This window comes from Manacus candei, unplaced genomic scaffold, assembly GCF_025592945.1.
Source record: "Manacus candei isolate 608988 ecotype Guabito, Panama unplaced genomic scaffold, ASM2559294v1 h1tg000176l, whole genome shotgun sequence".
NCBI classification, from domain to species: domain Eukaryota; kingdom Metazoa; phylum Chordata; class Aves; order Passeriformes; family Pipridae; genus Manacus; species Manacus candei.
This window is the reverse complement of record NW_026138224.1, coordinates 1-25,597: the sequence shown is the minus strand read 5'-3', so window position 1 is coordinate 25,597 and position 25,597 is coordinate 1. Positions and strand designations below refer to the sequence as shown.

The 25,597-nt window shown below is 65.9% G+C and overlaps 1 protein-coding gene across 1 annotated transcript in view; it reads right to left on the bottom strand.

Annotated features, from left to right (window-relative positions):
* The window catches only part of LOC127463846 (cleavage and polyadenylation specificity factor subunit 1-like), a gene marked incomplete at its 3' end in the record, with an annotated part of 44,373 nt that extends 19,788 nt beyond the window's left edge, over window positions 1-24,585 (bottom strand). The window contains exons 1-10 of the mRNA XM_051773762.1: window positions 24,437-24,585; window positions 24,207-24,332; window positions 22,852-22,903; window positions 20,014-20,108; window positions 18,683-18,757; window positions 18,462-18,542; window positions 8,784-8,873; window positions 5,048-5,164; window positions 2,956-3,097; window positions 361-539 (exon numbers count right to left, since the gene is read on the bottom strand). Coding sequence (XP_051629722.1) covers window positions 361-539; window positions 2,956-3,097; window positions 5,048-5,164; window positions 8,784-8,873; window positions 18,462-18,542; window positions 18,683-18,757; window positions 20,014-20,108; window positions 22,852-22,903; window positions 24,207-24,332; window positions 24,437-24,496 — 1,017 coding nt within the window. The remainder of the gene's footprint in view (window positions 1-360; window positions 540-2,955; window positions 3,098-5,047; window positions 5,165-8,783; window positions 8,874-18,461; window positions 18,543-18,682; window positions 18,758-20,013; window positions 20,109-22,851; window positions 22,904-24,206; window positions 24,333-24,436) is intronic.
* Between the last annotated feature and the right edge of the window lie 1,012 nt (window positions 24,586-25,597).

The window sequence follows — 25,597 nt, the reverse complement described above, 5'->3', positions numbered from 1 at the left end:
GGGGGGGTTGGGGACATTGGGGACACTCAGGTGTGACACGGGGGGTTGGGGACATTCCCGTGTGACACGGGGGGCCTGGTCAGGGCCAGGGGGGATTTGGGGACATTGGGGACACAGGTGGCACTCACATGTGACACGGGGGGTCTCAGCAGGGCCAGGTGGGGGTTGGGGACATTGGGGACACTCAGGTGTGACACAGGGGGTTGGGGACATTGGGGACAGAGGCGACACTCGTGTGACACAGGGGGTTGGGGACATTGGGGACACTCAGGTGTGACACAGGGGGTTGGGGACACTCACATGTGACACGGGGGGCCTGGTCAGGGCCAGGGGGGGTTTGGGGACACAGGTGACACTCACATGTGACACGGGGGGCCTGGTGAGGGCCAGGCGGGGGGCGCGGCCGCCGTAGGTGTCCCCCTTGAGGGTGAAGGTGGCCAGGTGGCCCTCGGCGCTGAGCAGGACCCCGAAGGGATCGGCCACCGCGCAGTGAACGATCGGGGCCCCCAGATCCACCGGCACGAAGTGCAGCTGAGTCACTGCACAGGGGACAGGGGGTCACTGTCACCCACCCTGTCACCCCCTGTGTCACCCCCAGTGTCACCCACCACCCTCCTGCAGCTGAGTCACTGCACAGGGGACAGGGGGGGACAATGACACCCACCCTGTCACACCCTGTGTCACCCCCTGTGTCACCCACCACCCTCCTGCAGCTGAGTCACTGCACAGGGGACAGGGGGGCAATGTCACCCACCCTGTCACCACCTGTGTCACCCCCTGTGTCACCCACCCCCTCCTGTAGGTGTGTCACTGCACAGGGGACAGGGGGGGACAATGACACCCACCCAGTCACCTCCTGTGTCACCCACCCCTCTCTGTGTCACTGCACAGGGGACAGGGGGGCACTGTCACCCACCCTGTCACCACCTGTGTCGCCCACCCCTCTCTGTGTCACTGGGGAGGGGACGGGGGGCAGTGTCACCCACCCTGTCACCCCCAGTGTCACCCACCACCCTCCTGCAGCTGTGTCACTGCACAGGGGACAGGGGGGCACGGGGGGGTCACTGTCACCCCCTGTGTCACCCCCAGTGTCACCCACCACCCTCCTGTAGGTGTGTCACTGCACAGGGGACAGGGGGGCACGGGGGGTCACTGTCACCCCCTGTGTCACCCCCAGTGTCACCCACCCCTCTCTGTGTCACTGCACAGGGGACGGGGGGGACAATGCCACCCACCCTGTCACCACCTGTGTCACCCCCAGTGTCACCCACCACCCTCCTGTAGGTGTGTCACTGCACAGGGGACAGGGGGGCACTGTCACCCACCCTGTCACCCCCTGTGTCACCCACCCCTCTCTGTGTCACTGCACAGGGGACAGGGGGGCACTGTCACCCACCCTGTCACCCCCTGTGTCACCCACCCCTCTCTGTGTCACTGCAGAGGGGACACGGGGGCAATGTCACCCCCAGTGTCACCCCCTGTGTCACCCCCTGTGTCACCCACCACCCTCCTGCAGCTGAGTCACTGCACAGGGGACAGGGGGGGACAATGACACCCACCCAGTCACCTCCTGTGTCACCCACCCCTCTCTGTGTCACTGCACAGGGGACAGGGGGGCACTGTCACCCACCCTGTCACGCCCTGTGTCACCCACCCCTCTCTGTGTCACTGGGGAGGGGACGGGGGGCAGTGTCACCCACCCTGTCACCCCCAGTGTCACCCACCACCCTCCTGCAGCTGTGTCACTGCACAGGGGACAGGGGGGCACTTGGGGTCACTGTCATACACCCTGTCACCTCCAGTGTCACCCACCTCCCTGTAGGTGTGTCACTGCACAGGGGACACGGGGGCAATGTCACCCACCCTGTCACCCCCTGTGTCACCCACCCCTCTCTGTGTCACTGGGGAGGGGACAGGGGGTCAATACCACCCACCCCGTCACCCCCAGTGTCACCCACCCCTCTCTGTGTCACTGGGGAGGGGACAGGGGGGACAGTGTCACCCACCCTGTCGCCCCCTGTGTCACCCCCAGTGTCACCCACCCCCCTCCTGTAGGTGTGTCACTGTGGGGGCACTGCCACCCACCCCGTCACCCCTCATGTCACCCCCCCGTGTGTCACCTCCCTCCCTCCAGCAGCCAGGTGTCCCCAGATGTGTCCCCAGGTGTGTCCCCAGGTGTGTCCCACGTCCCCAGGTGTCCCCAGGTGTCCCCAGATGTGTCCCCAGGTGTGTCCCCAGGTGTGTCCCACGTCCCCAGGTGTCCCCAGGTGTGTCCCCAGGTGTCCCCCCAGGTGTCCCCAGGTGTCCCCAGGTGTGTCCCATGTCCCCAGGTGTGTCCCAGGTGTGTCCCAGGTGTGACCCACCTCCCTCGAGCAGCCTGAGCCCCAGGGGTGACACCTGCACGATGGACTGGCCCTCCCCCAGGTGTGTCCCAGGTGTCCCCAGGTGTGTCCCCAGGTGTGTCCCATGTCCCCAGGTGTGTCCCAGGTGTGTCCCATGTCCCCAGGTGTGTCCCCAGGTGTCCCTAGGTGTGACCCCAGGTGTGACCCACCTCCCTCGAGCAGCCTGAGCCCCAGGGGTGACACCTGCATGATGTACTGGCCCTCCCCCAGGTGTGTCCCAGGTGTCCCCAGGTGTGTCCCATGTCCCCAGGTGTGTCCCCAGGTGTGTCCCAGGTGTGTCCCATATCCCCAGGTGTCCCCAGGTGTCCCCAGGTGTGTCCCCAGGTGTGTCCCATGTCCCAGGTGTGTCCCCAGGTGTGTCCCATGTCCCCAGGTGTCCCCAGGTGTGTCCCCAGGTGTGTCCCCAGGTGTGACTCACCTCCCTCGAGCAGCCTGAGCCCCAGGGGTGACACCTGCACGATGTACTGGCCCTCCCCCAGGTGTGTCCCCAGGTGTCCCCAGGTGTGTCCCATGTCCCCAGGTGTCCCCAGGTGTGTCCCCAGGTGTGACCCACCTCCCTCGAGCAGCCTGAGCCCCAGGGGTGACACCTGCACGATGTACTGGCCCTCCCCCAGGTTCCCGGCGAACACGGTGGGTCCCTGGGTGGCGAAGCCGCTCGTGTCCAGCTCCAGGATCTCCTGCCCCGTCTGCAGGATCTGGGGGGACATCGGGGACATCAGGGGACATCAGGGACATGGGGGGACATCAGGGACATTGTGGGACACGGCACCCAGGTGAGCCCCCCACCCTGGGCACTGTCCCTGGGGATACAGTGGGTGGGACTGACCCACCTCCACCCCCTGGAGATGCCCCTGTCCCTGTGTCCCCTGTCCCTGTGTCCCCTGTCCCCCTGTCCCCTGTCCTCTGTCCCTGTGTTCCTGTCCCCTGTCCCCTGTCCCTGTGTCCCTGTCCCCTCACCACGGTGGAATCCTCCCTGCTGAGGATGAGGAACCCGTGTCCCTGTGTCCCCTGTCCCTGTCCCCAGTCCCGGTGTCCTCTGTCCCTGTGTCCCCTGTCCCTGTGTCCCCTGTCCCTGTGTCCCCTGTCCCTGTGTCCCTGTCCCCTGTCCCTGTGCCCCTGTCCCCTGTCCCTGTCCCTGTCCTCTCACCATGGTGGAGTCCTCCCTGCTGAGGATGAGGAACCCCTGTCCCCTGTCCCATGTCCCTGTGTCCCCTGTCCCTGTGTTCCTGTCCCTGTCCCCTGTCCCTGTGTCCCCTGTCCCTGTCCCTGTGTCCCCTGTCCCCCTGTCCCTGTCCCCTCACCATGGTGGTGTCCTCCCTGCTGAGGATGAGGAACCCGTGTCCCTGTGTCCCCTGTCCCCCTGTCCCCCTGTCCCTGTCCCCTCACCATGGTGGAGTCCTCCCTGCTGAGGATGAGGAACCCGTGTCCCCTGTCCCTGTGTCCCCTGTGCCCTGTCCCTGTGTCTCCTGTCCCCTGTCCCTGTCCCTGTGTCTCCTGTCCCCTCACCATGGTGGAGTCCTCCCTGCTGAGGATGAGGAACCCGTGTCCCCTGTCCCCTGTCTCTGTGTTCCTGTCCCTGTCCCCTGTCCCCTGTCCCTGTGTCCCCTGTCCCTGTGTTCCTCTCCCTGTGTCCCCTGTCCCCTGTCCCTGTGTCCCCTGTGCCCTCACCATGGTGGAGTCCTCCCTGCTCAGGATGAGGAACCCGTGTCCCTGTGTTCCCTGTCCCTGTGTCCCCTGTCCCTGTGTTCCTGTCCCTGTCCCCTGTCCCTGTGTCCCCTGTCCCTGTGTCCCTGTCCCTGCCCCCTGTCCCTGTGTCCCCTGTCTCTGTCCCTGTGTCCCCTGTCTCTGTCCCTGTGTCCCCTGTCCCCTGTCCCTGTGTCCCCTGTCCCTGTGTCCCCTGTCCCTGTGTCCCTGTGCCCTCACCATGGTGGAGTCCTCCCTGCTCAGGATGAGGAACCCCTGTCCCTGTGTCCCCTGTCCCTGTGTCCCCTGTCCCTGTGTCCCCTGTCCCCTCACCATGGTGGAGTCCTCCCTGCTCAGGATGAGGAACCCCTGTCCCTGTGTCCCCTGTCCCTGTGTCCCCTGTCCCTGTGTCCCTGTCCCTGTGTCCCTGCGTCCCCTGTCCCTGTGTCCCCTGTCCCTGTGTCCCCTGTCCCTGTCCCCTGTCCCCTGTCCCTGTGTCCCCTGTCCCCTCACCATGGTGGAGTCCTCCCTGCTGAGGATGAGGAACCTGTGTCCCTGTGTCCCCTGTCCCTGTGTCCCCTGTCCCCTGTCCCTGTGTTCCCTGTCCCTGTGTCCCCTGTCCCTGTCCCCTCACCATGGTGGAGTCCTCCCTGCTGAGGATGAGGAACCCGTGTCCCTGTCACTGTCCCTGTGTCCCTGTCCCTGTGTCCTCACCATGGTGGAGTCCTCCCTGCTGAGGATGAGGAACCCGTGTCCCTGTCCCCTGTCCCCTGTCCCTGTGTCCCTGTCCCTGTCCCCTCACCATGGTGGAGTCCTCCCTGCTGAGGATGAGGAACCCCTGTCCCTGTCACTGTCCCTGTGTCCCTGTCCCTGTGCCCTCACCATGGTGGAGTCCTCCCTGCTGAGGATGAGGAACCCCTGTCCCTGTCACTGTCCCTGTGTCCCTGTCCCTGTGCCCTCACCATGGTGGAGTCCTCCCTGCTGAGGATGAGGAACCCGTGTCTCTGTCCGTCCTCCTCGGAACTTTCCGGAGCCGGCGCTGTCTCCGTGTCCGAGCTGGCCCCCGGCGCCGCCTCCGCCTGTGGGGAGGGACCAGAGGGGGGGTGAGGACGTGGGGGGGACATGGGGGGGACACGGGGCTGGGGGGACAGGCAGACATGGGACAGGGAGACACGGGGGGACACAGGAATGGGGGGACATGGGGCTGGGAGGACAGGCAGACGTGGGACAGGGGGACATGGATAGGGGGACATGGATGGGGGGACAATGGGGGACACAGGAATGGGGGGACATGGGGACACTGGGATGGGAGGACAGGCAGACATGGATGGGGGGACATGGGGGGGGACATGGGGGGGGACATGGGGGGACACGGGGACACAGGAATGGGGGGACACTGGGATGGGAGGACAGGTAGACATGGGACAGGGGGACATGGATAGGGGGACAATGGGGGACACAGGAATGGGGGACAGGCAGACATGGGACAGGGGGACATGGGAGGGGACACAGGAATGGGGGACAGGCAGACATGGGACAGGGGGACATGGGAGGGGACACAGGAATGGGGGGACACCGGGATGGGAGAACAGGCAGACATGGGACAGGGGGACATGGGGGGGACATGGGGGGACACCAGGATGGGAGAACAGGCAGACATGGATGGGGGGACATGGGGGGGACAGGGGGGGACACAGGAATGGGGGGACACTGGGATGGGAGGACAGGCAGACACAAGACAGGGGGACATGGATAGGGGGACATGGGGGACACAGGAATGGGGGGACACAGGGACACTGGGAGGGGAGGACAGGCAGACATGGATGGGGGGACATGGGGGACACAGGAATGGTGGGACAGGGGGACATGGGGGGACACAGGAATGGGGGGACAGGGGGACATGGGGGGACACAGGAATGGTGGGACAGGGGGACATGGGGGGACACAGGAATGGGGGGACACGGGGACAGGGACACAGGGGGACATGGATGGGGGAACATGGGGATATGGGGAGGGAGGACAGGAGGACACAGCACAGGGGGATGTGGAGACACGGGATGGGGGGACATGGGAGGGGACACAGGAATGGGGGGACATGGGGGACACACCGGGATGGGAGAACACCGGGTTGGGAGGACAGGCAGACATGGGACAGGGGGACATGGGAGGGGACACAGGAATGGGGGGACATGGGGTTGGGAGGACAGGCAGACATGGGACAGGGGGACATGGATGGGGGGACAATGGGGGACACAGGAATGGTGGGACACGGGGACACACCGGGATGGGAGAACAACAGGTTGGAGGACAGGTAGACATGGATGGGGTAACATGGGGGGGGGACAATGGGGGGACACAGGAATGGGGGGACATGGGGACACTGGGCTGGGAGAACAGGCAGACATGGGACAGGGGGACATGGGGGGACAATGGGGGACACGGGGACACTGGGCTGGGAGAACACCAGGCTGGAAGGACAGGCAGACATGGGACAGGGGGACATAGGAGGGGACACAGGAATGGGGGGACATGGGGGACACTGGTATGGGAGAACACCGGGCTGGGAGGACAGGCAGACATGGATGGGGGGACAAGGGGGGCAATGGGGGACACAGGAATGGGGGGACACTGGGATGGGAGAACAGGCAGACATGGATGGGGGGACATGGGGGGACACGGGGGGACACAGGAATGGGGGGACATGGGGACACCAGGATGGGAGAACAACAGGATGGGAGGACAGGCAGACATGGGACGGGAGACATGGGGGGGACATGGGGGGACACCAGGATGGGAGAACACTAGGATGGGAGGACAGGCAGACATGGGACGGGAGACATGGGGGGGACAATGGGGGACACAGGAATGGGGGGACACTGGGATGGGAGAACAGGCAGACATGGGACAGGGGGACATGGGGGGACACGGGGGGACACAGGAATGGGGGGACATGGGGACACCAGGATGGGAGAACACCAGGATGGGAGGACAGGCAGACATGGGACGGGAGACATGGGGGGGACAATGGGGGACACAGGAATGGGGGGACACTGGGATGGGAGGACAGGCAGACATGGATGGGGGACATGGGGGGACATGGGGGGACACAGGAATGGGGGGACACGGGGACAGGGACACACGGGGACATGGGAGGGGGAACATGGGGATACGGGGAGGGAGGACAGGAGGACACAGGACAGGGGGACACGAGGACACGGGATGGGGGTCGCAGGGAAGGGAGGTCACAGGGATGAGGGACACAGGGACAGGGGGACACAGGGACAGGGGGATGAGGGGACACAGGGTGGCAGGGACACGGGAGAACAGGACAGGGGGACAGGGGGACACGGGGACAGGGGAGGGGACATGGGGGGGACACAGGGATGGGGGGACATGGGGACACCAGGATGGGAGAACACTGGGCTGGGAGGACAGGCAGACATGGGACAGGGGGACATGGGAAGGGACACAGGGACAGGGGGACAGGGGATGGGAGCACACGGGGATGGGGACATGAGGGGACAGGGGGAACATGGGGACACAGGGATGGGGGGATACAGGGATGGGGACATGAGGGGACATGGGGACAGGGGGACAGGGGTTGGGGGGACACAGGGAAGGGGACACGAGGGGACACGGGGACAGGGGGATGGGAGCACACGGGGAGGGGGACATGAGGGGACACAGGGACAGGGGGACATGGGGGTGGGAGCACATAGGGATGGGGACATGAGGGGACAGGGGGACAGGGGTTGGGGGAACACAGGGATGGGGACATGAGAGGACAGGGGGACAGGGGGATGGGATCACACAGGGATGGGGACACGGGGACACGGGGACAGGGGGACACAGGGATGGGAGGACAGGCAGACATGGGACAGGGGGACATGAGGGGACACGGGGACAGGGGGAGAGGGGTTGGGGGGACACAGGGATGGGGACATGGGGGGACACGGGGACACGGGGACAGGGGATGGGAGCACACAGGGATGGGGACATGAGGGGACAGGGGGAACATGGGGACACAGGGATGGGGGGATACAGGGATGGGGACATGAGGGGACATGGGGACACGGGGACACGGGGACAGGGGTTGGGGGGACACAGGGAAGGGGACACGAGGGGACACGGGGACAGGGGGACACGGGGATGGGGACATGAGGGGACAGGGGGACAGGGGTTGGGGACATGAGGGGACACGGGGACAGGGGGACAGGGGATGGGAGCACATGGGGATGGGGACATGAGGGGACACAGGGACAGGGGTTGAGGGGACACGGGGAGGGGGACATGAGGGGACATGGGGACACGGGGACAGAGGTTGGGAGGACACAGGAAAGGGGACACAAGGGGACACGGGGACAGGGGATGGGAGCACATGGGGATGGGGACATGAAGGGACAGGGGGAACATGGGGACACAGGGATGGGGACATGAGGGGACACAGGGACAGGGGGACATGGGGGTGGGAGCACATAGGGATGGGGACATGAGGGGACACGGGGACAGGGGTTGGGAGGACACAGGGAAGGGGACACGAGGGGACACGGGGACAGGGGGACACGGGGATGGGAGCACACGGGGATGGGGACATGAGGGGTCAGGGGGAGAGGGGTTGGGGGGACACGGGGAGGGGGACATGAGGGGACAGGGGTTGGGGGGACACGGGGAGGGGTCCCACGGCCCCCCCAGCCCCACCTGGTCCCGCGGGGGGGGCGCGGTGACCGTCCACATGTCGTAACAGCCGGGCAGCTCGAAGGTCGTCACCACCTGCGGCCGGATACTGCGCTGGGGACACGGACAGAGGGACACGGGTCACGGGGGGACAGGGGGACAGCCCTCAGGGGGTGGGGGCTGCCCCAGAGTGCTGGGGACAGGGACAGAGGGACACGGGTCACGGGGGGACAGGGGGACAGCACTCATGGGACACGGGGACAGAGGGACACGGGTCACTGGGGGGACAGGGGGACAGCACTCATGGGACACGGGGACAGAGGGACACGGGTCACTGGGGGGACAGGGGGACAGCACTCATGGGACACGGGGACAGAGGGACACGGGTCACTGGGGGGACAGGGGGACACCATCGGGGGGTGGGGGCTGCCCCAGAGCACTGGGGACAGGGGGACAGGGACACGGGTCATGGGGGGACAGGGGGACAGCCCTCATGGGACACCGGGACAGAGGGACACGGGTCATGGGGGGGACAGGGGGACAGTCATTGGAGTGGGGGCTGTCCCAGAGCACTGGGGACATGGGGACAAGGACAGGGGTCATGGGGGGGACAGGGGAACAGCCCTCAGGGGGTGGGGGCTGCCCCAGAGCACTGGGGACATGGGGACAGGGACATGGGGGGACAGTCATTGGGGTGGGGGCTGCCCCAGAGTGCTGGGGTCATGGACAGAGGGACACAGGTCACTAGGGGGGACAGTCATTGGGGTGGGGGCTGTCCCAGAGCACTGGGGACATGGGGACAGAGACACGGGTCACTGGGGGGACAGTCATTGGGGTGGGGGCTGTCCCAGAGCACTGGGGACATGGGGACAAGGACAGGGGTCATGGGGGGGACAGGGGAACAGCCCTCAGGGGGTGGGGGCTGCCCCAGAGTGCTGGGGACACGGACAGAGGGACACGGGTCATGGGGGGACAGGGGGACAGCCCTAAGGGGGTAAGGGTTGCCCCAGGGTTGGGGACATGGACAGAGGGACACGGGTCACTGGGGGACAGGGGGACAGCCCTTAGGGGTGGGGGCTGTCCCAGAGTGCTGGGGACATGGGGACAGGGACACAGGTCACTGGGGGGACAGTCCTCAGGGGGTGGGGGCTGTCCCAGGGCTGGGGACATGGGTCACTGGGGGGACAGGGGGACAGTCCTCAGGGGGTGGGGGCTGTCCCAGAGTGCTGGGGTCATGGACAGAGGGACACAGGTCACTGGGGGGGACAGTCATTGGGGTGGGGGTTGTCCCAGAGCACTGGGACACGGGGACAGGGACATGGGTCATGGGGGGACAGGGGGACAGTCATTGGGGTGGGGGCTGCCCCGGAGCGCTGGGGACATGGGGACAGAGGGACACGGGTCATGGGGGGACAGGGGGACAGCCCTCATGGGACACCGGGACAGAGGGACACGGGTCACGGGGGGGACAGGGGGACAGTCATTGGAGTGGGGGCTGTCCCAGAGCGCTGGGGACATGGGGACAGGGACATGGGTCACTGGGGGGACAGGCGGACAGCCCTCGGGGGGTGGGGGCTGCCCCAGAGCACTGGGGACAGGGGGACAGGGACAGAGGGACACGGGTCACTGGGGGGACAGGGGGACAGTCACTGGGGTGGGGGCTGTCCCAGAGCACTGGGGACACGGGGACAGGGACACGGGTCATGGGGGGACAGGGGGACTGCCCTCAGGGGGTGGGGGCTGTCCCAGAGCGCTGGGGACATGGGGACAGGGACAGGGGTCATGGGGGGACAGGGGGACAGTCATTGGGGGGTGGGGGCTGTCCCAGAGCATGGGGACAGGGACAGAGGGACACGGGTCATGGGGGGACAGGGGGACAGCCCTAAGGGGGTGGGGGCTGTCCCAGAGCGCTGGGGACACGGGGACAGGGACAGGGGTCACTGGGGGGACAGGGGGACAGTCATTGGGGTGGGGGCTGTCCCAGAGCACTGGGGACAGGGACAGAGGGACACGGGTCATGGGGGGACAGGGGGACAGCACTCAGGGGGTGGGGGCTGTCCCGGAGCACTGGGGACACGGGGACACAGGGACACGGGTCATGGGGGGGACAGGGGGACAGCCCTAAGGGGGTGGGGGCTGTCCCAGAGCGCTGGGGACACGGGGACAGGGACAGGGGTCACTGGGGGGACAGGGGGACAGTCATTGGGGTGGGGGCTGCCCCAGAGTGCTGGGGACAGGGACATGGGGACAGGGACATGGGTTACAGGGGGGACAGGGGGACAGTCATTGGGGTGGGGGCTGTCCCAGAGCACTGGGGACATGGGGACAGGGGTCATGTGGGATGGCCTTCAGGGGGTGGGGGCTGTCCCAGGGCTGGGGACATGGGGACAGGGACACGGGTCACTGGGGGGACAGTCATTGGGGTGGGGGTCTGTCTCAGGGCTGGGGACATGGGAACAGGGACACGGGTCACTGGGGGGGGACAGTCATTGGGGAGGGGGCTGTCCCAGAGCACTGGGGTCATGGACAGAGGGACACAGGTCATGGGGGGACAGGGGGACAACCCTCAGGGGGTGGGGGGCTGTACCAGGGTTGGGGACATGGACAGAGGGACAGAGGTCACAGGGGGACAGCCCTCAGGGGTGGGGGCTGTCCCAGGGCTGGGGACATGGGGACAGGGACACGGGTCACTGGGGGGACAGGGGGGACAACCCTCAGGGGGTGGGGGGTTGTACCAGGGTTGGGGACATGGACAGAGGGACAGAGGTCACAGGGGGACAGCCCTCAGGGGTGGGGGCTGTCCCAGGGCTGGGGACATGGGGACAGGGACACGGGTCACTGGGGGGACAGGGGGGACAACCCTCAGGGGGTGGGGGCTGTCCCAGAGTGCTGGGGACATGGGGACAGGGACACGGGTCACTGGGGGGACAGTCATTGGGGTGGGGGCTGTCCCAGGGCTGGGGACATGGGTCACTGGGGGGACAGGGGGACAGCCCTCAGGGGGTGGGGGCTGCCCCAGAGTGCTGGGGACATGGGGACAGGGACACGGGGGGACAGTCATTGGGGTGGGGGCTGCCCCACAGCACTGGGGACACGGGGACAGGGACAGGGGTCACTGGGGGGACAGGGGGACAGTCATTGGGGTGGGGGCTGCCCCAGGCCATGGACAGAGGGGGGGGACAGCCCTAAGGGGTGGGGGCTGCCCCAGGGTTGGGGACAGGGGTGACAGCAGTCGGGGGAAGCTGCCCCATAGGGTTGGGGCCAGCGGTCGGGGGGGGGCTGCCCTATAGAGCTGGGGGGTCCGGGGGGGGCTGTGCCCCAAGGGGACGGGGCCTGCCCCACGGAACTGGGGGGGGCTGTAGCTGGGGGGCTGCCCCGTGGGTGGGGGGCTGTGGCTGGGGGGTACAGGGGTGATGGGGGGCTGCCCCATAGCTGGGGGGTACAGGTGGTGATGGGGGGTACAGGTGGTGATGGGGGGCTGTAGCTGGGGGGTACAGGGGTGATGGGGGGTACAGGGGGTGATGGGGGGCTGTAGCTGGGGGGTACAGGGGTGATGGGGGGTACAGGGGGTGATGGGGGCACAGGGGTGTCAGGGGGGTTGTAGCTGGGGGGTACAGGGGTGATGGGGGGTACAGGGGGTGATGGGGGCACAGGGGTGTCAGGGGGGCTGTAGCTGGGGGGTACAGGCAGTGATGGGGGGCTGCCCCATAGCTGGGGGGTTGTAGCTGGGGGGTACAGGCAGTGATGGGGAGTACAGGTGGTGATGGGGGTACAGGGGGGCTGTAGCTGCGGGTACAGGCGGTGCTGGGGGGCTGCCCCATAGATGTGGGGCTGTATCTGGGGGGTACAGGGGGTGATGGGGGTACAGGGGGGCTGTATCTGGGGGGTACAGGCGGTGCTGGGGGGCTGCCCCATAGATGTGGGGCTGTATCTGGGGGGTACAGGCGGTGATGGGGGTACAGGGGGTGATGTGGGGCTGTAGCTGGGGGGTACAGGCGGTGATGGGGGGTACAGGCAGTGATGTGGGGCTGTATCTGGGGGGTACAGGCGGTGATGGGGGTACAGGCGGTGCTGGGGGCTGTATCTGGGGGGTACAGGGGGTGATGTGGGGCTGTATCTGGGGGGTACAGGCGGTGCTGGGGGGCTGCCCCATAGATGTGGGGCTGTATCTGGGGGGTACAGGCGGTGCTGGGGGGCTGCCCCATAGATGTGGGGCTGTATCTGGGGGGTACAGGCGGTGCTGGGGGGCTGCCCCATAGATGTGGGGCTGTAGCTGGGGGGTACAGGCGGTGCTGGGGGGCTGCCCCATAGATGTGGGGCTGTAGCTGGGGGGTACAGGCGGTGCTGGGGGGCTGCCCCATAGATGTGGGGCTGTAGCTGGGGGGTACAGGCGGTGCCCACCCTCGGGGGCCGCCCTGGTTCGTGCCCAGCCCCTGCTCTGGCACCGGAACCGACCCCCCCGGGAACCTCCAGCCGGGGGGGCCTCGGGCGGTGCGGGGGGGTGGGGGGGTCAGGGGGTTTGGGGGGGTCAGGGGGGAGTTTGGGGGTCTCAGAGGGGTTTGGGGGGGTCAGGGGGGGCTGGGGTTCAGGGGGTGGAGGGTACAGGGGGGTTTGGGGGGGTCAGGGGGGAGTTTGGGGGTCTCAGGGGGGTTTGGGGTACAGGGGGTGGAGGGTACAGGGGAGTTTGGGGGGGTCAGGGGGGTTTGGGGTACAGGGGGTGGAGGGTACAGGGGGGTTTGGGGGTGTCAGGGGGGGTTTGGGGTACAAGGGGTGGAGGGTACAGGGGGGTTTGGGGGGGTCAGGGAGGGTTTGGGGTTGAGGGATTGGAGGGTTTGGGGGTGTCAGGGGGGGTTTGGGGTACAAGGGGTGGAGGGTACAGGGGGGTTTGGGGGGGTCAGGGAGGGTTTGGGAGGGCCAGGGGGGTTTGGGAGGGTCAGGGGTTGGAGGGTATGGGGGGGTTTGGGGGTCTCAGAGGGGTTTGGGGGGGTCAGGGGGGTTTGGGGTACAAGGGGTGGAGAGTGTGGGGGGTTTGGGGGGGTCAGGGGGATTTGGGGTACAGGGGGTGGAGGGTACAGGGGGGTTTGGGGGTGTCAGGGGGGTTTGGGGTACAAGGGGTGGAGAGTGTGGGGGGTTTGGGGGGGTCAGGGGTTGGAGGGTATGGGGGGGTTTGGGGGTCTCAGGGGGGTTTGGGGGTCTCAGAGGGGTTTGGGGGTGTCAGTGGGGTTTGGGGTACAGGGGGTAGAGGGTGTGGGGGGGTTTGGGGGTGTAAGGGAAGTTTGGGGTACAGGGGGTGGAGAGTGTGGGGGGTTTGGGGGGGTCAGGGGGATTTGGGGTACAGGGATTGGAGGGTATGGGGAGATTTTGGGGGTGTCAGGGGGGTTTGGGGGTGTCAGGGGGGTTTGGGGGTGTCAGGGGGTTTGGGGGGGTCAGGGGGGTTTGGGGTACAGGGGGTGGAGGGTGTGGGGCGGTTTGGGGGTGTCAGGGGGGTTTGGGGTACAAGGGGTGGAGGGTACAGGGGGGTTTGGGGGTACAGGGAGTTTTTGGGGTGCAGGGCGTTTTTGGAGGGGGCTCAGCAGGGACTTTGGGGTGCCAGGAATGTTTAGGGGTGCCAGGGGGATTTGGGGGTGTCAGGGATGATTTTGGGGTTTAGGGATGTTTTTGGGGTGCCAGGGGTGTTTTTGGGGTGCCAGGGGTGATTTTGGGGTGCCAGGGATGATTTTGGGGTGCCAGGGGTGTTTTTGGGGTGCCAGGGGTGATTTTGGGGTGCCAGGGATGATTTTGGGGTGCCAGGGGTGTTTTTGGGGTGCCAGGGATGTTTTTGGGGTGCCAGGGATGTTTTTGGGGTACCTGCAGCACGGTGAGGGCCCCGTTCTTGCTGTAGCCCGAGCACAGGGGGTTTGGGGTCACAGGGGGGGTTTAGGGATGTTTTTGGGGTGCCAGGGGTGTTTTTGGGGTGCCAGGGGTGGTTTTGGGGTACCTGCAGCACGGTGAGGGCCCCGTTCTTGCCGTAGCCCGAGCACAGGGGGTTTGGGGGTGTCAGGGGGCGTTTAAGGATGTTTTTGGGGGTGCCAGGGGTGTTTTTGGGGTACCTGCAGCACGGTGAGGGCCCCGTTCTTGCCGTAGCCCAAGCACAGGGGTTTGGGGGCACAGGGGGATTTGGGGGTGCCAGGGTGGGTTTAGGGGAGGTTTTGGGGTGCCAGGGATGATTTTGGGGTGCCAGGGGTGGTTTTGGGGTGCCAGGGATGTCTTTGGGGTGCCAGGGGTGTTTTTGGGGTACCTGCAGCACGGTGAGGGCCCTGCTCTTGCCGTAACCTGAGCACAGGGGGTTTGGGGGCACAGGGGGATTTAGGGGTGCCAGGGGTGTTTTTGGGGTGCCAGGGGTGTTTTTGGGGTCCCAGGGATGTCTTTGGGGTCCCAGGGATGATTTTGGGGTGCCAGGGGTGTTTTTGGGGTGCCAGGGGTGTTTTTGGGGTCCCAGGGATGTCTTTGGGGTCCCAGGGATGATTTTGGGGTGCCAGGGGTGTTTTTGGGGTACCTGCAGCACGGTGAGGGCCCTGTTCTTGCCGTAGCCCGAGCACAGGGGGTTTGGGGGTGTCAGGGTGGGTTTAGGGATGTTTTTGGGGTGCCAGGGATGATTTTGGGGTGCCAGGGGTGTTTTTTGGGTGCCAGGGGTGTTTTTGGGGTGCCAGGGGTGGTTTTGGGGTGCCAGGGGTGTTTTTGGGGTGCCAGGGATGTTTTTGGGGTGCCAGGGATGTTTTTGGGGGTTTAGGGATGTTTTTGGGGTGCCAGGGGTGTTTTTGGGGTGTCAGGGGTGTTTTTGGGGGTGCCAGGGATGATTTTGGGGTGCCAGGGATGTTTTTGGGGTGCCAGGGGTGATTTTGGGGTGCCAGGGATGTTTTTGGGGTGCCAGGGATGATTTTGGGGGTGCCAGGGGTGTTTTTGGGGTACCTGCAGCACGGTGAGGGCCCCGTTCTTGCCGTAGCCCGAGCACAGGGGGTTTGGGGGTGTCAGGGGGGTTTAGGGATGTTTTTGGGGTGCCAGGGACGTTTTTGGAGTGCCAGGGATGATTTTGGGGTGCCAGGGGTGTTTTTGGGGTGTCAGGGATGTTTTTGGGGGTGCTAGGGGTGTTTTTGGGGTGCCAGGGGTGTTTTTGGGGTGCCAGGGATGTCTTTGGGGTCCCAGGGATGATTTTGGGGTGCCAGGGGTGTTTTTGGGGTACCTGCAGCACGGTGAGGGCCCCGTTCTTGCCGTAGCCCGAGCACAGGGGGTTTGGGGTCACAGGGGGGGTTTAGGGGGAGTTTTGGGGTGCCAGGGATGTCTTTGGGATGCCAGGGATGTTTTTGGGGTGCCAGGGATGATTTTGGGGGTGCCAGGGGTGTTTTTGGGGTGCCAGGGGTGTTTTTGGGGTACCTGCAGCACGGTGAGGGCCCCGTTCTTGCCGTAGCCCGAGCACAGGGGGTTTGGGGGCACAGGGGGATTTGGGGATGTTTTTGGGGTGCCAGGGATGTCTTTGGGGTGCCAGGGATGATTTTGGGGGTGCCAGGGGTGTTTTTGGGGTGTCAGGGATGTTTTTGGGGGTGCCAGGGGTGTTTTTGGGGTGTCAGGGGTGTTTTTGGGGGTGCCAGGGATGATTTTGGGGTGCCAGGAATGATTTTGGGGTGCCAGGGATGATTTTGGGGTGCCAGGGGTGTTTTTGGGGGTGCCAGGGGTGTTTTTGGGGTGCCAGGGGTGTTTTTGGGGTACCTGCAGCACGGTGAGGGCCCCGTTCTTGCCGTAGCCCGAGCACAGGGGGTTTGGGGGTACAGGGGGATTTGGGGGTGTCAGGGTGGGTTTAGGGATGTTTTTGGGGTGCCAGGGATGTTTTTGGGGTGCCAGGGGTGTTTTTGGGGTACCTGCAGCACGGTGAGGGCCCCGTTCTTGCTGTAACCCAAGCACAGGGGATTTGGGGGCACGGGGGGATTTGGGGGTGTCAGGGGAGGTTTTGGGGTGCCAGGGACGTTTTTGGGGTGCCAGGGATGATTTTGGGGTGCCAGGGTTTTGTTTTTGGGGTGCCAGGGGTGTTTTTGGGGTGCCAGGGATGATTTTGGGGTGCCAGGGGTGTTTTTGGGGTACCTGCAGCACAGTGAGGGCCCCGTTCTTGCCGTAGCCCGAGCACAGGGGGTTTGGGGGCACAGGGGGATTTGGGGGTGTCAGGGATGATTTTGGGGTGCCAGGGACGATTTTGGGGTGCCAGAAATGTTTAGGGGTGCCAGGGACGTTTTTGGGGTGTCAGGGACGATTTTGGGGGTGCCAGAGATGATTTTGGAGTGCCAGGGATGTTTTTTGGGTGTAAGGGATGATTTTGGGGTGCCAGGGATCATTTTGGGGTGCCAGGGGTGTTTTGGGGTGCCAGGGATGATTTTGGGGGTGCCAGGGGTGTTTTTGGGGTTTCAGGGGTGTTTTTGGGGGTGCCAGGGATGATTTTGGGGTGCCAGGGATGTTTTTGGGGTGCCAGGGGTGATTTTGGAGTGCCAGGGATGTCTTTGGGGTGCCAGGGATGATTTTGGGGTGCCAGGGGTGTTTTTGGGGTACCTGCAGCACGGTGAGGGCCCCGTTCTTGCCGTAGCCCGAGCACAGGGGGTTTGGGGGTGTCAGGGGGGGTTTAGGGATGTTTTTGGGGGTGCCAGGGGTGTTTTTGGGGTACCTGCAGCACGGTGAGGGCCCCGTTCTTGCCGTAGCCCGAGCACAGGGGGTTTGGGGGCACAGGGGGATTTGGGGGTGCCAGGGTGGGTTTAGGGGAGGTTTTGGGGTGCCAGGGATGATTTTGGGGTGCCAGGAATGATTTTGGGGGTGCCAGGGATGTTTTTGGGGTGCCAGGGATGATTTTGGGGTGCCAGGGATGATTTTGGGGTACCTGCAGCACAGTGAGGGCCCCGTTCTTGCTGTACCATGAGCACAGGGGGTCTGGGGTTACAGGGGGATTTGGGGTTCAAGGGATGATTTTGGGGTGCCAGGGATGTTTTTGGGGTGCCAGGGATGTTTTTGGGGTGCCAGGGGTGTTTTTGGGGTACCTGCAGCACGGTGAGGGCCCCGTTCTTGCTGTAACCCGAGCACAGGGGGTTTGGGGGCACAGGGTGGGTTTAGGGATGTTTTTGGGGTGCCAGGGGTGTTTTTTGGGTGCCAGGGGTGTTTTTGGGGTGCCAGGGATGATTTTGGGGTGCCAGGGATGTTTTTGGGGTGCCAGGGATATTTTTGGGGTGCCAGGGGTGTTTTTGGGGTGCCAGGGATGATTTTGGGGTGCCAGGGATGTTTTTGGGGTGTCAGGGATGTTTTTTGGGTGTCAGGGATGATTTTGGGGTGTCAGGGATGTTTTTGGGGGTGCCAGGGGTGTTTTTGGGGTGTCAGGGGTGTCTTTGGGGTGCCAGGGATGATTTTGGGGTGCCAGGGATGTTTATGGGGTTGCCAGGGGTGTTTTTGGGGTGCCAGGGGTGTTTTTGGGGGTTCCAGGGGTGTTTTTGGGGTGCCAGGGATGTTTTTGGGGTGCCAGGGGTGTTTTTGGGGTACCTGCAGCACGGTGAGGGCCCTGCTCTTGCCGTAACCTGAGCACAGGGGGTTTGGGGGCACAGGGGGATTTAGGGGTGCCAGGGGTGATTTTGGGGTGTCAGGGGTGTTTTTGGGGGTGCCAGGGGTGTTTTTGGGGTGCCAGGGGTGTTTTTGGGGTACCTGCAGCACGGTGAGGGCCCCGTTCTTGCCGTAGCCCGAGCACAGGACGATCTCCAGGTCGGGCTCGGGGCTGTTCTGGAACTGGGGGGGGACACACACACAGAGGAGTCACCCCGAGCTGGGGGGGTTGGGGGGGGACACAGAGGGGTCACCCCGAGCTGGGGGGGTTGGGGGGCAGCTCTGGGGGGTCCCGGGGGGGTTTTGGGGTGTCCCCCCCTCACCTCCTCAGACAGGAAGGCCGGCTCCCCCATGGCGGCGTTGGCGCAGGGCCCGATGTTGAGGATGCTGTCACACACCTGGGGGGTCACAGGGGGGTCATGGGGGGGTCAGAGGGGTCACAGGGGGGTCATAGGGGTCACAGAGGGGTCATGGGGGGGCACAGGGGTCATAGGGATCACAGGGGGGTCATGGGGGGTCATGGAGGGTCATAGGAGGTCACAGATGTTGAGGATGCTGTCACACACCTGGGGGGTCACAGGGGTCATGGGGGGGTCAGAGGGGGGTCACAGGGGTCACAGGGGGGTCACGGGGGGGTCATAGGGGTTACAGGGGTCACAGGGGGGTCACAGGGGTCACAGAGGGGTCACAGGGGGGTCACAGATGTTGAGGATGCTGTCACACACCTGGGGGGTCACAGGGGTTACAGGGGTCACAGGGGGGTCACAGGGGGTCAGAGTGGGGTCACAGGGGTCACAGGGGGGTCACAGGGGTCACAGATGTTGAGGATGCTGTCACACACCTGGGGGGACAGAGGGGTCACAGGGGGGTCATGGGGGGGTCACAGGGGTCACAGGGGGGTCACAGGGGGTCACAGGGGGTCATGGAGGGTCATAGGAGGTCACAGATGTTGAGGATGCTGTCACACACCTGGGGGGTCACAGGGGGGTCATGGGGGGGTCACAGGGGTCACAGGGGGGTCATAGGGGTCACAGGGGTCACAGGGGGGTCACAGATGTTGAGGATGCTGTCACACACCTGGGGGGTCACAGGGGTCATGGGGGGTCATAGGGGTCACAGGGGGGTCACAGGGGTCACAGGGGGGTCACAGGGAGGTGACAGAGGTGACAGGGAGGTGACAGTACCTCGAAGGAGTAGGTGACCAGCTGGGGGTCACAGGGGGGTCACAGGGGGGTCACAGGGGTGTCCCAGGGAGGTGACAGTACCTCAAAGGAGTAGGTGGCCAGCTGGGGGTCACAGGGGGGTCACAGGGGGGTCACAGGGGGGTCACAGGGAGGTGACAGGGGGGGTGACAGTACCTCGAAGGAGTAGGTGGCCAGCTGGGTGTCACAGGGGGGTCACAGGGGTCACAGGGGGGTCACAGGGGGGTCACAGGGGGTCACAGGGAGGTCACAGGGGTCACAGAGGTGACAGGGAGGTGACAGTACCTCAAAGGAGTAGGTGGCCAGCTGGGGGTCACAGGGGGGTCACAGGGAGGTGACAGAGGTGACAGTACCTCGAAGGAGTAGGTGACCAGCTGGGGGTCACAGGGGGGTCACAGGGGTCACAGGGGGGTCACAGGGGGGTCACAGGGGTCACAGGGAGGTGACAGTACCTCGAAGGAGTAGGTGGCCAGCTGGGTGCCCGAGGCGGCCTCGCTCCCGTACACCTCGATCTCGTCCACCTCGTCCTGCGCCGACGGCTTCCCCCCTTGGGGACGGGGACAGCGCTGTCACACTGACACCCCTGTCACCCCCTGTCACCCTCTGTCACCCTCTGTCACCTACTGCCACCCACTGCCACCCTCTGTCACCCCCTGCCACCCCACATCTCCCTACGGTTTCCCCCCTTGGGGACGGGGACAGCACTGTCACACTGCCACCCCTGTCACCCACTGCCACACCTGTCACCCACTGCCACCTCCTGCCACCCACTGCCACCCCCTGTCACCCTCTGCCACCCCCTGTCACCCCCTGCCACCCCCTACCAGCCCCTGTCACCCACTGCCACCCCCTGTCACCCACTGCCACCCCCTGCCACCCCACATCTCCCTACGGCTTCCCCCCTTGGGGACGGGGACAGTACTGTCACACTGTCACCCTCTGCCACCCCCTGTCACCCACTGCCACCCCCTGTCACCCCCTGCCACCCCCTGCCACCCCCTGCCACCCCTGCCACCCCCTGCCACCCCCTGTCACCCACTGCCACCCCCTGTCACCCCCTGTCACCCACTGCCACCCCCTGCCACCCCCTGTCACCCACTGCCCTCCCTGTCACCCCACATCTCCCTACGGCTTCCCCCCTTGGGGACGGGGACAGCGCTGTCACACTGACACCCCTGTCACCCTCTGTCACCCCCTGTCACTCACTGCCACCCCCTGTCACCCACTGCCACTCCCTGCCACCCACTGCCACCCCCTGTCAGCCCCTGTCACCCACTGCCACCCTCTGCCACCCCCTGTCACCCCCTGCCACCCCACATCTCCCTACGGCTTCCCCCCTTGGGGACGGGGACAGCGCTGTCACACTGACACCCCTGTCACCCACTGCCACACCTGTCACCCACTGCCACCTCCTGTCACCCTCTGCCACCCCCTGTCACCCCCTGCCACCCCCTACCAGCCCCTGTCACCCACTGCCACTCCCTGTCACCCCCTGTCACCCACTGCCACCCCCTACCAGCCCCTGTCACCCACTGCCACCCCCTGTCACCCACTGCCACCCCCTGTCACCCACTGCCACCCCCTGCCACCCCACATCTCCCTACGGCTTCCCCCCTTGGGGACGGGGACAGCGCTGTCACACTGCCACCCTCTGCCACCCTCTGCCACACCTGTCACCCACTGCCACCCTCCATCACCCCCTGCCACACCCTGTCACCCACTGCCACGCTCTGCCACCCCCCTGTCACCCCCTGTCACCCACTGCCACCCCCTGCCACCCCCCATCTCCCCGTGTCACTCCAGGACCCTCCCACCGCCCCCTGTCACTCCCTTGTCACCCCCTGTCACTCCCTTGTCACCCCCTGTCACCCCCATCCCTCCCTTGTCACCCCCTGTCACCCCCATCCCTCCCTTGTCACCCCCTGTCACCCCCCATCACCCCCTGTCACCCATCACTCCCCTGTCACCCCCTGTCACCCCCCTCATCTCGTGTCCCCTCACATCACCCCCCTCAACCCCATCACCCCCACACCACCCCCCCTGCCACCCCCCCGTGACACTCCCATGTCACCCCCTGTCCCTGTGTCACCTCCACACCCCCCACCCCCTGCCACCCCCCGTGACACCCCCATGTCACCCCCCTGTCCCTGGGTCACTCCCACACCACCCAGGTGTGTCCCCAGGTGTCTCTGTGCCCCCCCAGGTGTCCCTGTTAACCCCCAGGTGTCCCTGTGCCCCCCAAGTGCCCCCCCAGGTGTCCCTGTGCCCCCCCCAGCTGTCCCTGTGCCCCCCCTGGTGTCCCCAGGTGTCCCTGTGCCCCCCAAGTGCCCCCCCAGGTGTCCCTGTGCCCCCCAGGTGTCCCTGTGCCCCCCCAAGTGTCCCTGTGCCCCCCCTGGTGTCCCCAGGTGTGTCCCCAGGTGTCCCTGTGCCCCCCCAGGTGTCCCTGTGCCCCCCAGGCCCTCCCAGCTGTCCCTGTGCCCCCCAGGTATCCCCAGGTGTCCCTGTGCCCCCCCAGGTGTCTCTGTGCCCCCCAGGCCCCTCCAGGTGCCCCCCCAGGTGTCCCTGTGCCCCCCCAGGTGTGTCCCCAGGTGTCCCCAGGTGTCCCCCCCAGGTGTCCCTGTGCCCCCCAGGTGTCTCTGTGCCCCCCCAGGTGTCCCTGTGCCCCCCCAGATGTCCCTGTGCCCCCCAGGTGTCCCTGTTCCCCCACAAGTGTCCCCAGGTGTGTCCCCAGTGTCCCTGTGCCCCCCCAGGTGTCCCCAGGTGTCCCTGTGCCCCCCAGGTGTCCCTGTGCCCCCCCAGATGTCCCTGTGCCCCCCAGGTGTCCCTGTTCCCCCACAAGTGTCCCTAGGTGTGTCCCCAGTGTCCCTGTGCCCCCCCAGGTGTCCCCAGGTGTCTCTGTGCCCCCCCAGGTGTCCCTGTGCCCCCCAGGCCCCCCCAGGTGTCCCTGTGCCTCCCCAGGTGCCCCCCAGGCCCCCCCAAGTGTCCCTGTGTCCCCCCAGGTGTGCCCCAGGTGCCCCCCCAGGTGTCCCTGTGCCCCCCAGGCCCCCCCAAGGTGTCCCTGTGACCCCCAGGTGTGCCCCAGGTGCCCCCCCAGGTGTCCCTGTGCCCCCCAGGTATCCCTGTGCCCCCCAAGTGCCCCCCCAAGTGCCCCCCCAGGTGTCCCTGTGCCCCTCAGGTATCCCTGTGCCCCCCAAGTGCCCCCCCAGGTGTCCCTGTGCCCCCCAGGCCCCCCCAGGTGCCCCCCAGGTGTCCCTGTGCCCCCCAGGTGCCCCCCCAGGTGCCCCCCCCACCTGCCCACGGCCCCGAGGGCTCCGAGCGCTTCTTCTTCACGGGGGGCTCCTCCTGGGGGGGGGAGACAAGAGGGAGAAGGAGCCCCCCAAAAACGGCCCCGGGGTCAGGGGGGGCTCTGGGGAGGGGTTGGGGGTCCCCAAAAGGGTTTGGGGCCCCCCTGGGGGGTTGGGGTCCCAAATAGGGAGGTTTTGGGGTCCTCAGGGAGGGTTTTGGGGTCCCCAGGAGGGTTTTGGGGGTCACAGGGAAGATTTTAGGGTACCAGGGAGGGTTTTGGGGTCCCAGGGCAGGACTTTGGGGTCGCAGGGAGGGTTTTGGGGTCCCACAGAAGATTTTTGGGCCCCAGGGCAGGACTTTGGTGTTCCAGGAGGGTTTTGGGGTCCCAGGGTAGGACTTTGGGGGTCCCAGGGAGGGGTTTGGGGTCTCAGGGCAGGACTTTGGGGCCCCAGGGCAGGACTTTGGGATCCCAGGGAGGATTTTGGGGCCCCAGGGAGGGTTCTGGGGGTCCCAGGGAGGATTTTTGGGGTCCCAGGGAGGGTTTTGGGGCCCCAGGGAGGGTTCTGGGGGTCCCAGCGAGGGTTTTAGGGTCCCAGGGTAGGACTTTGGGGTCCCAGGGAGGGGTTCTGGGGCCCCAGGAAGGTTTTTAGGGTACCAGGGAGGGTTTTGGGGTCCCAGGGAGGATTTTTGGGGCCCCAGGGAGGGTTCTGGGGGTCCCAGGGAGGGTTTTGAGGTCCCAGGGCGGGACTTTGGGGTCCCAGGGAGGGGTTCTGGGGGTCCCAGGGAGGTTTTTAGGGTCCCAGGGAGGGTTTTGGGGTCCCAGGGAGGATTTTTGGGGTCCCAGGGAAGGTTTTGGGGTCCCAGAGAAGGGGTTTGGGATCCCAGGGCAGGACTTTGGGGGCCCGGGGAGGATTTCTGGGGTGGCAGGGAGGGTTTTGGGGTCCCAGGGAGGGTTCTGGGGGTCCCAGGGAGGATTTTGGGGTCCCAGGGAGGATTTTTGGGGTCCCAGGGAAGGTTTTGGGGTCCCAGGGAAGGAGTTTGGACTCCCAGGGCAGGACTTTGGGGGCCCGGGGAGGATTTCTGGGGTGGCAGGGAGGGTTTTGGGGTCCCAGGAAGGTTTTTAGGGTCCCAGGGAGGGTTTTGGGGTCCCAGGGAGGGTTTTGGGGTCCCAGGGAAGATTTTTGGGGTCCCAGGGAAGGTTTTGGGGTCCCAGAGAAGGAGTTTCGACTCCCAGGGCAGGACTCTGGGGTGGCAGGGAGCGGTTCTGGGGTCCCAGGGAGGGTTCTGGGGGTCCCAGGGAGGGTTTTTGGGATCCCAGGGAGGATTTTTGGGGTCCCAGGGAAGGTTTTGGGGTCCCCACCTGCCTCTCAGGCCCCTCCTTGCCCCCCCCGGCCGGGGGCTCCTGCAGCTTCTCCGTGTACTTGAGCAGCAGCGAGTTGCCCAGGCGGGACCCCAGGAACAGGTACCCGGGCTCCAGGGGCACCATCTGGGCACAGGGGGGGGACACAGGGGTGTCTCAGGGGGGTCCCCAAGCTCGGGGGGTGCCCCCCAAAACCCCCCCGTGCCCCCCCCCCCCCCCCCCAAACTCACGCAGGTGGTGAGGACGGAGGCGGCGGCTTTGTCGAAGTGGAAGGAGCGGACGGAGCGCATCCCGTCCGTGATCAGGGTCAGCACGTAGCTGGGACGGGGGGGGGACACCTCAGGGGGGGTCACTGGACACCCAGGACCCCCCCCAGGTCACCCCAGGACCTCTCAGAGTCAACCAGAGCCCCTCAGGGTCACCCAGAGCCCCCCAGGGTCACCCAGAGCCCCCCAGGGTCACCCAGAGCCCCCCCTTGTCCCAGTGGAAGGAGCGGACGGAGCGCATCCCGTCCGTGATCAGGGTCAGCACGTAGCTGGGACGGGGGGGGGACACCTCAGGGGACGCCCTGGGGTCACCCCAGAGCCCCCCAGAGTCACCCAGAGCCCCTCAGGGTCACCCAGAGCCCCCCAGGGTCACCCCAGAACCCCCCCTTGTCCCAGTGGAAGGAGTGGACGGAGTGAATCCCATCCGTGATCAGGGTCAGCACGTAGCTGGGACGGGGGGGGGGACACCTCAGGGGGGGTCACTGGACCTCCAGGACCCCCCCAGGGTCACCCCAGAGTCACCCAGAGCCCCCCAGAGTCACCCAGGACCCCCCAAAGTCACCCAGGATCCCCCCCTTGTCCCGGTGGAAGGAGCGGACGGAGCGAATCCCATCCGTGATCAGGGTCAGCACGTAGCTGGGACGGGGGGGGGACACCTCAGGGGACACCCTGGGGTCACCCCAGAGCCCCCCAGAGTCACCCAGAGCCCCTCAGGGTCACCCAGAGCCCCCCAGAGTCACCCAGAGCCCCCCAGGGTCACCCAGAACCCCCCCTTGTCCCAGTGGAAGGAGTGGACGGAGCGAATCCCGTCCGTGATCAGGGTCAGCACGTAGCTGGGATGGGGGGGGGACAACTCAGGGGGGGTCACTGGACCTCCAGGACCCCCCCAGGGTCACCCCAGGACACCCCAGGGTCACCCAGAGCCCCCCAGGGTCACCCCAGAACCCCCCCTTGTCCCAGTGGAAGGAGTGGACGGAGTGAATCCCGTCCGTGATCAGGGTCAGCACGTAGCTGGGACGGGGGGGGGACAACTCAGGGGGGGTCACTGGACACCCAGGACCCCCCCAGGGTCACCCAGGACACCCCAGAGTCACCCAGGACCCCCCAGAGTCACCCAGAGCACCC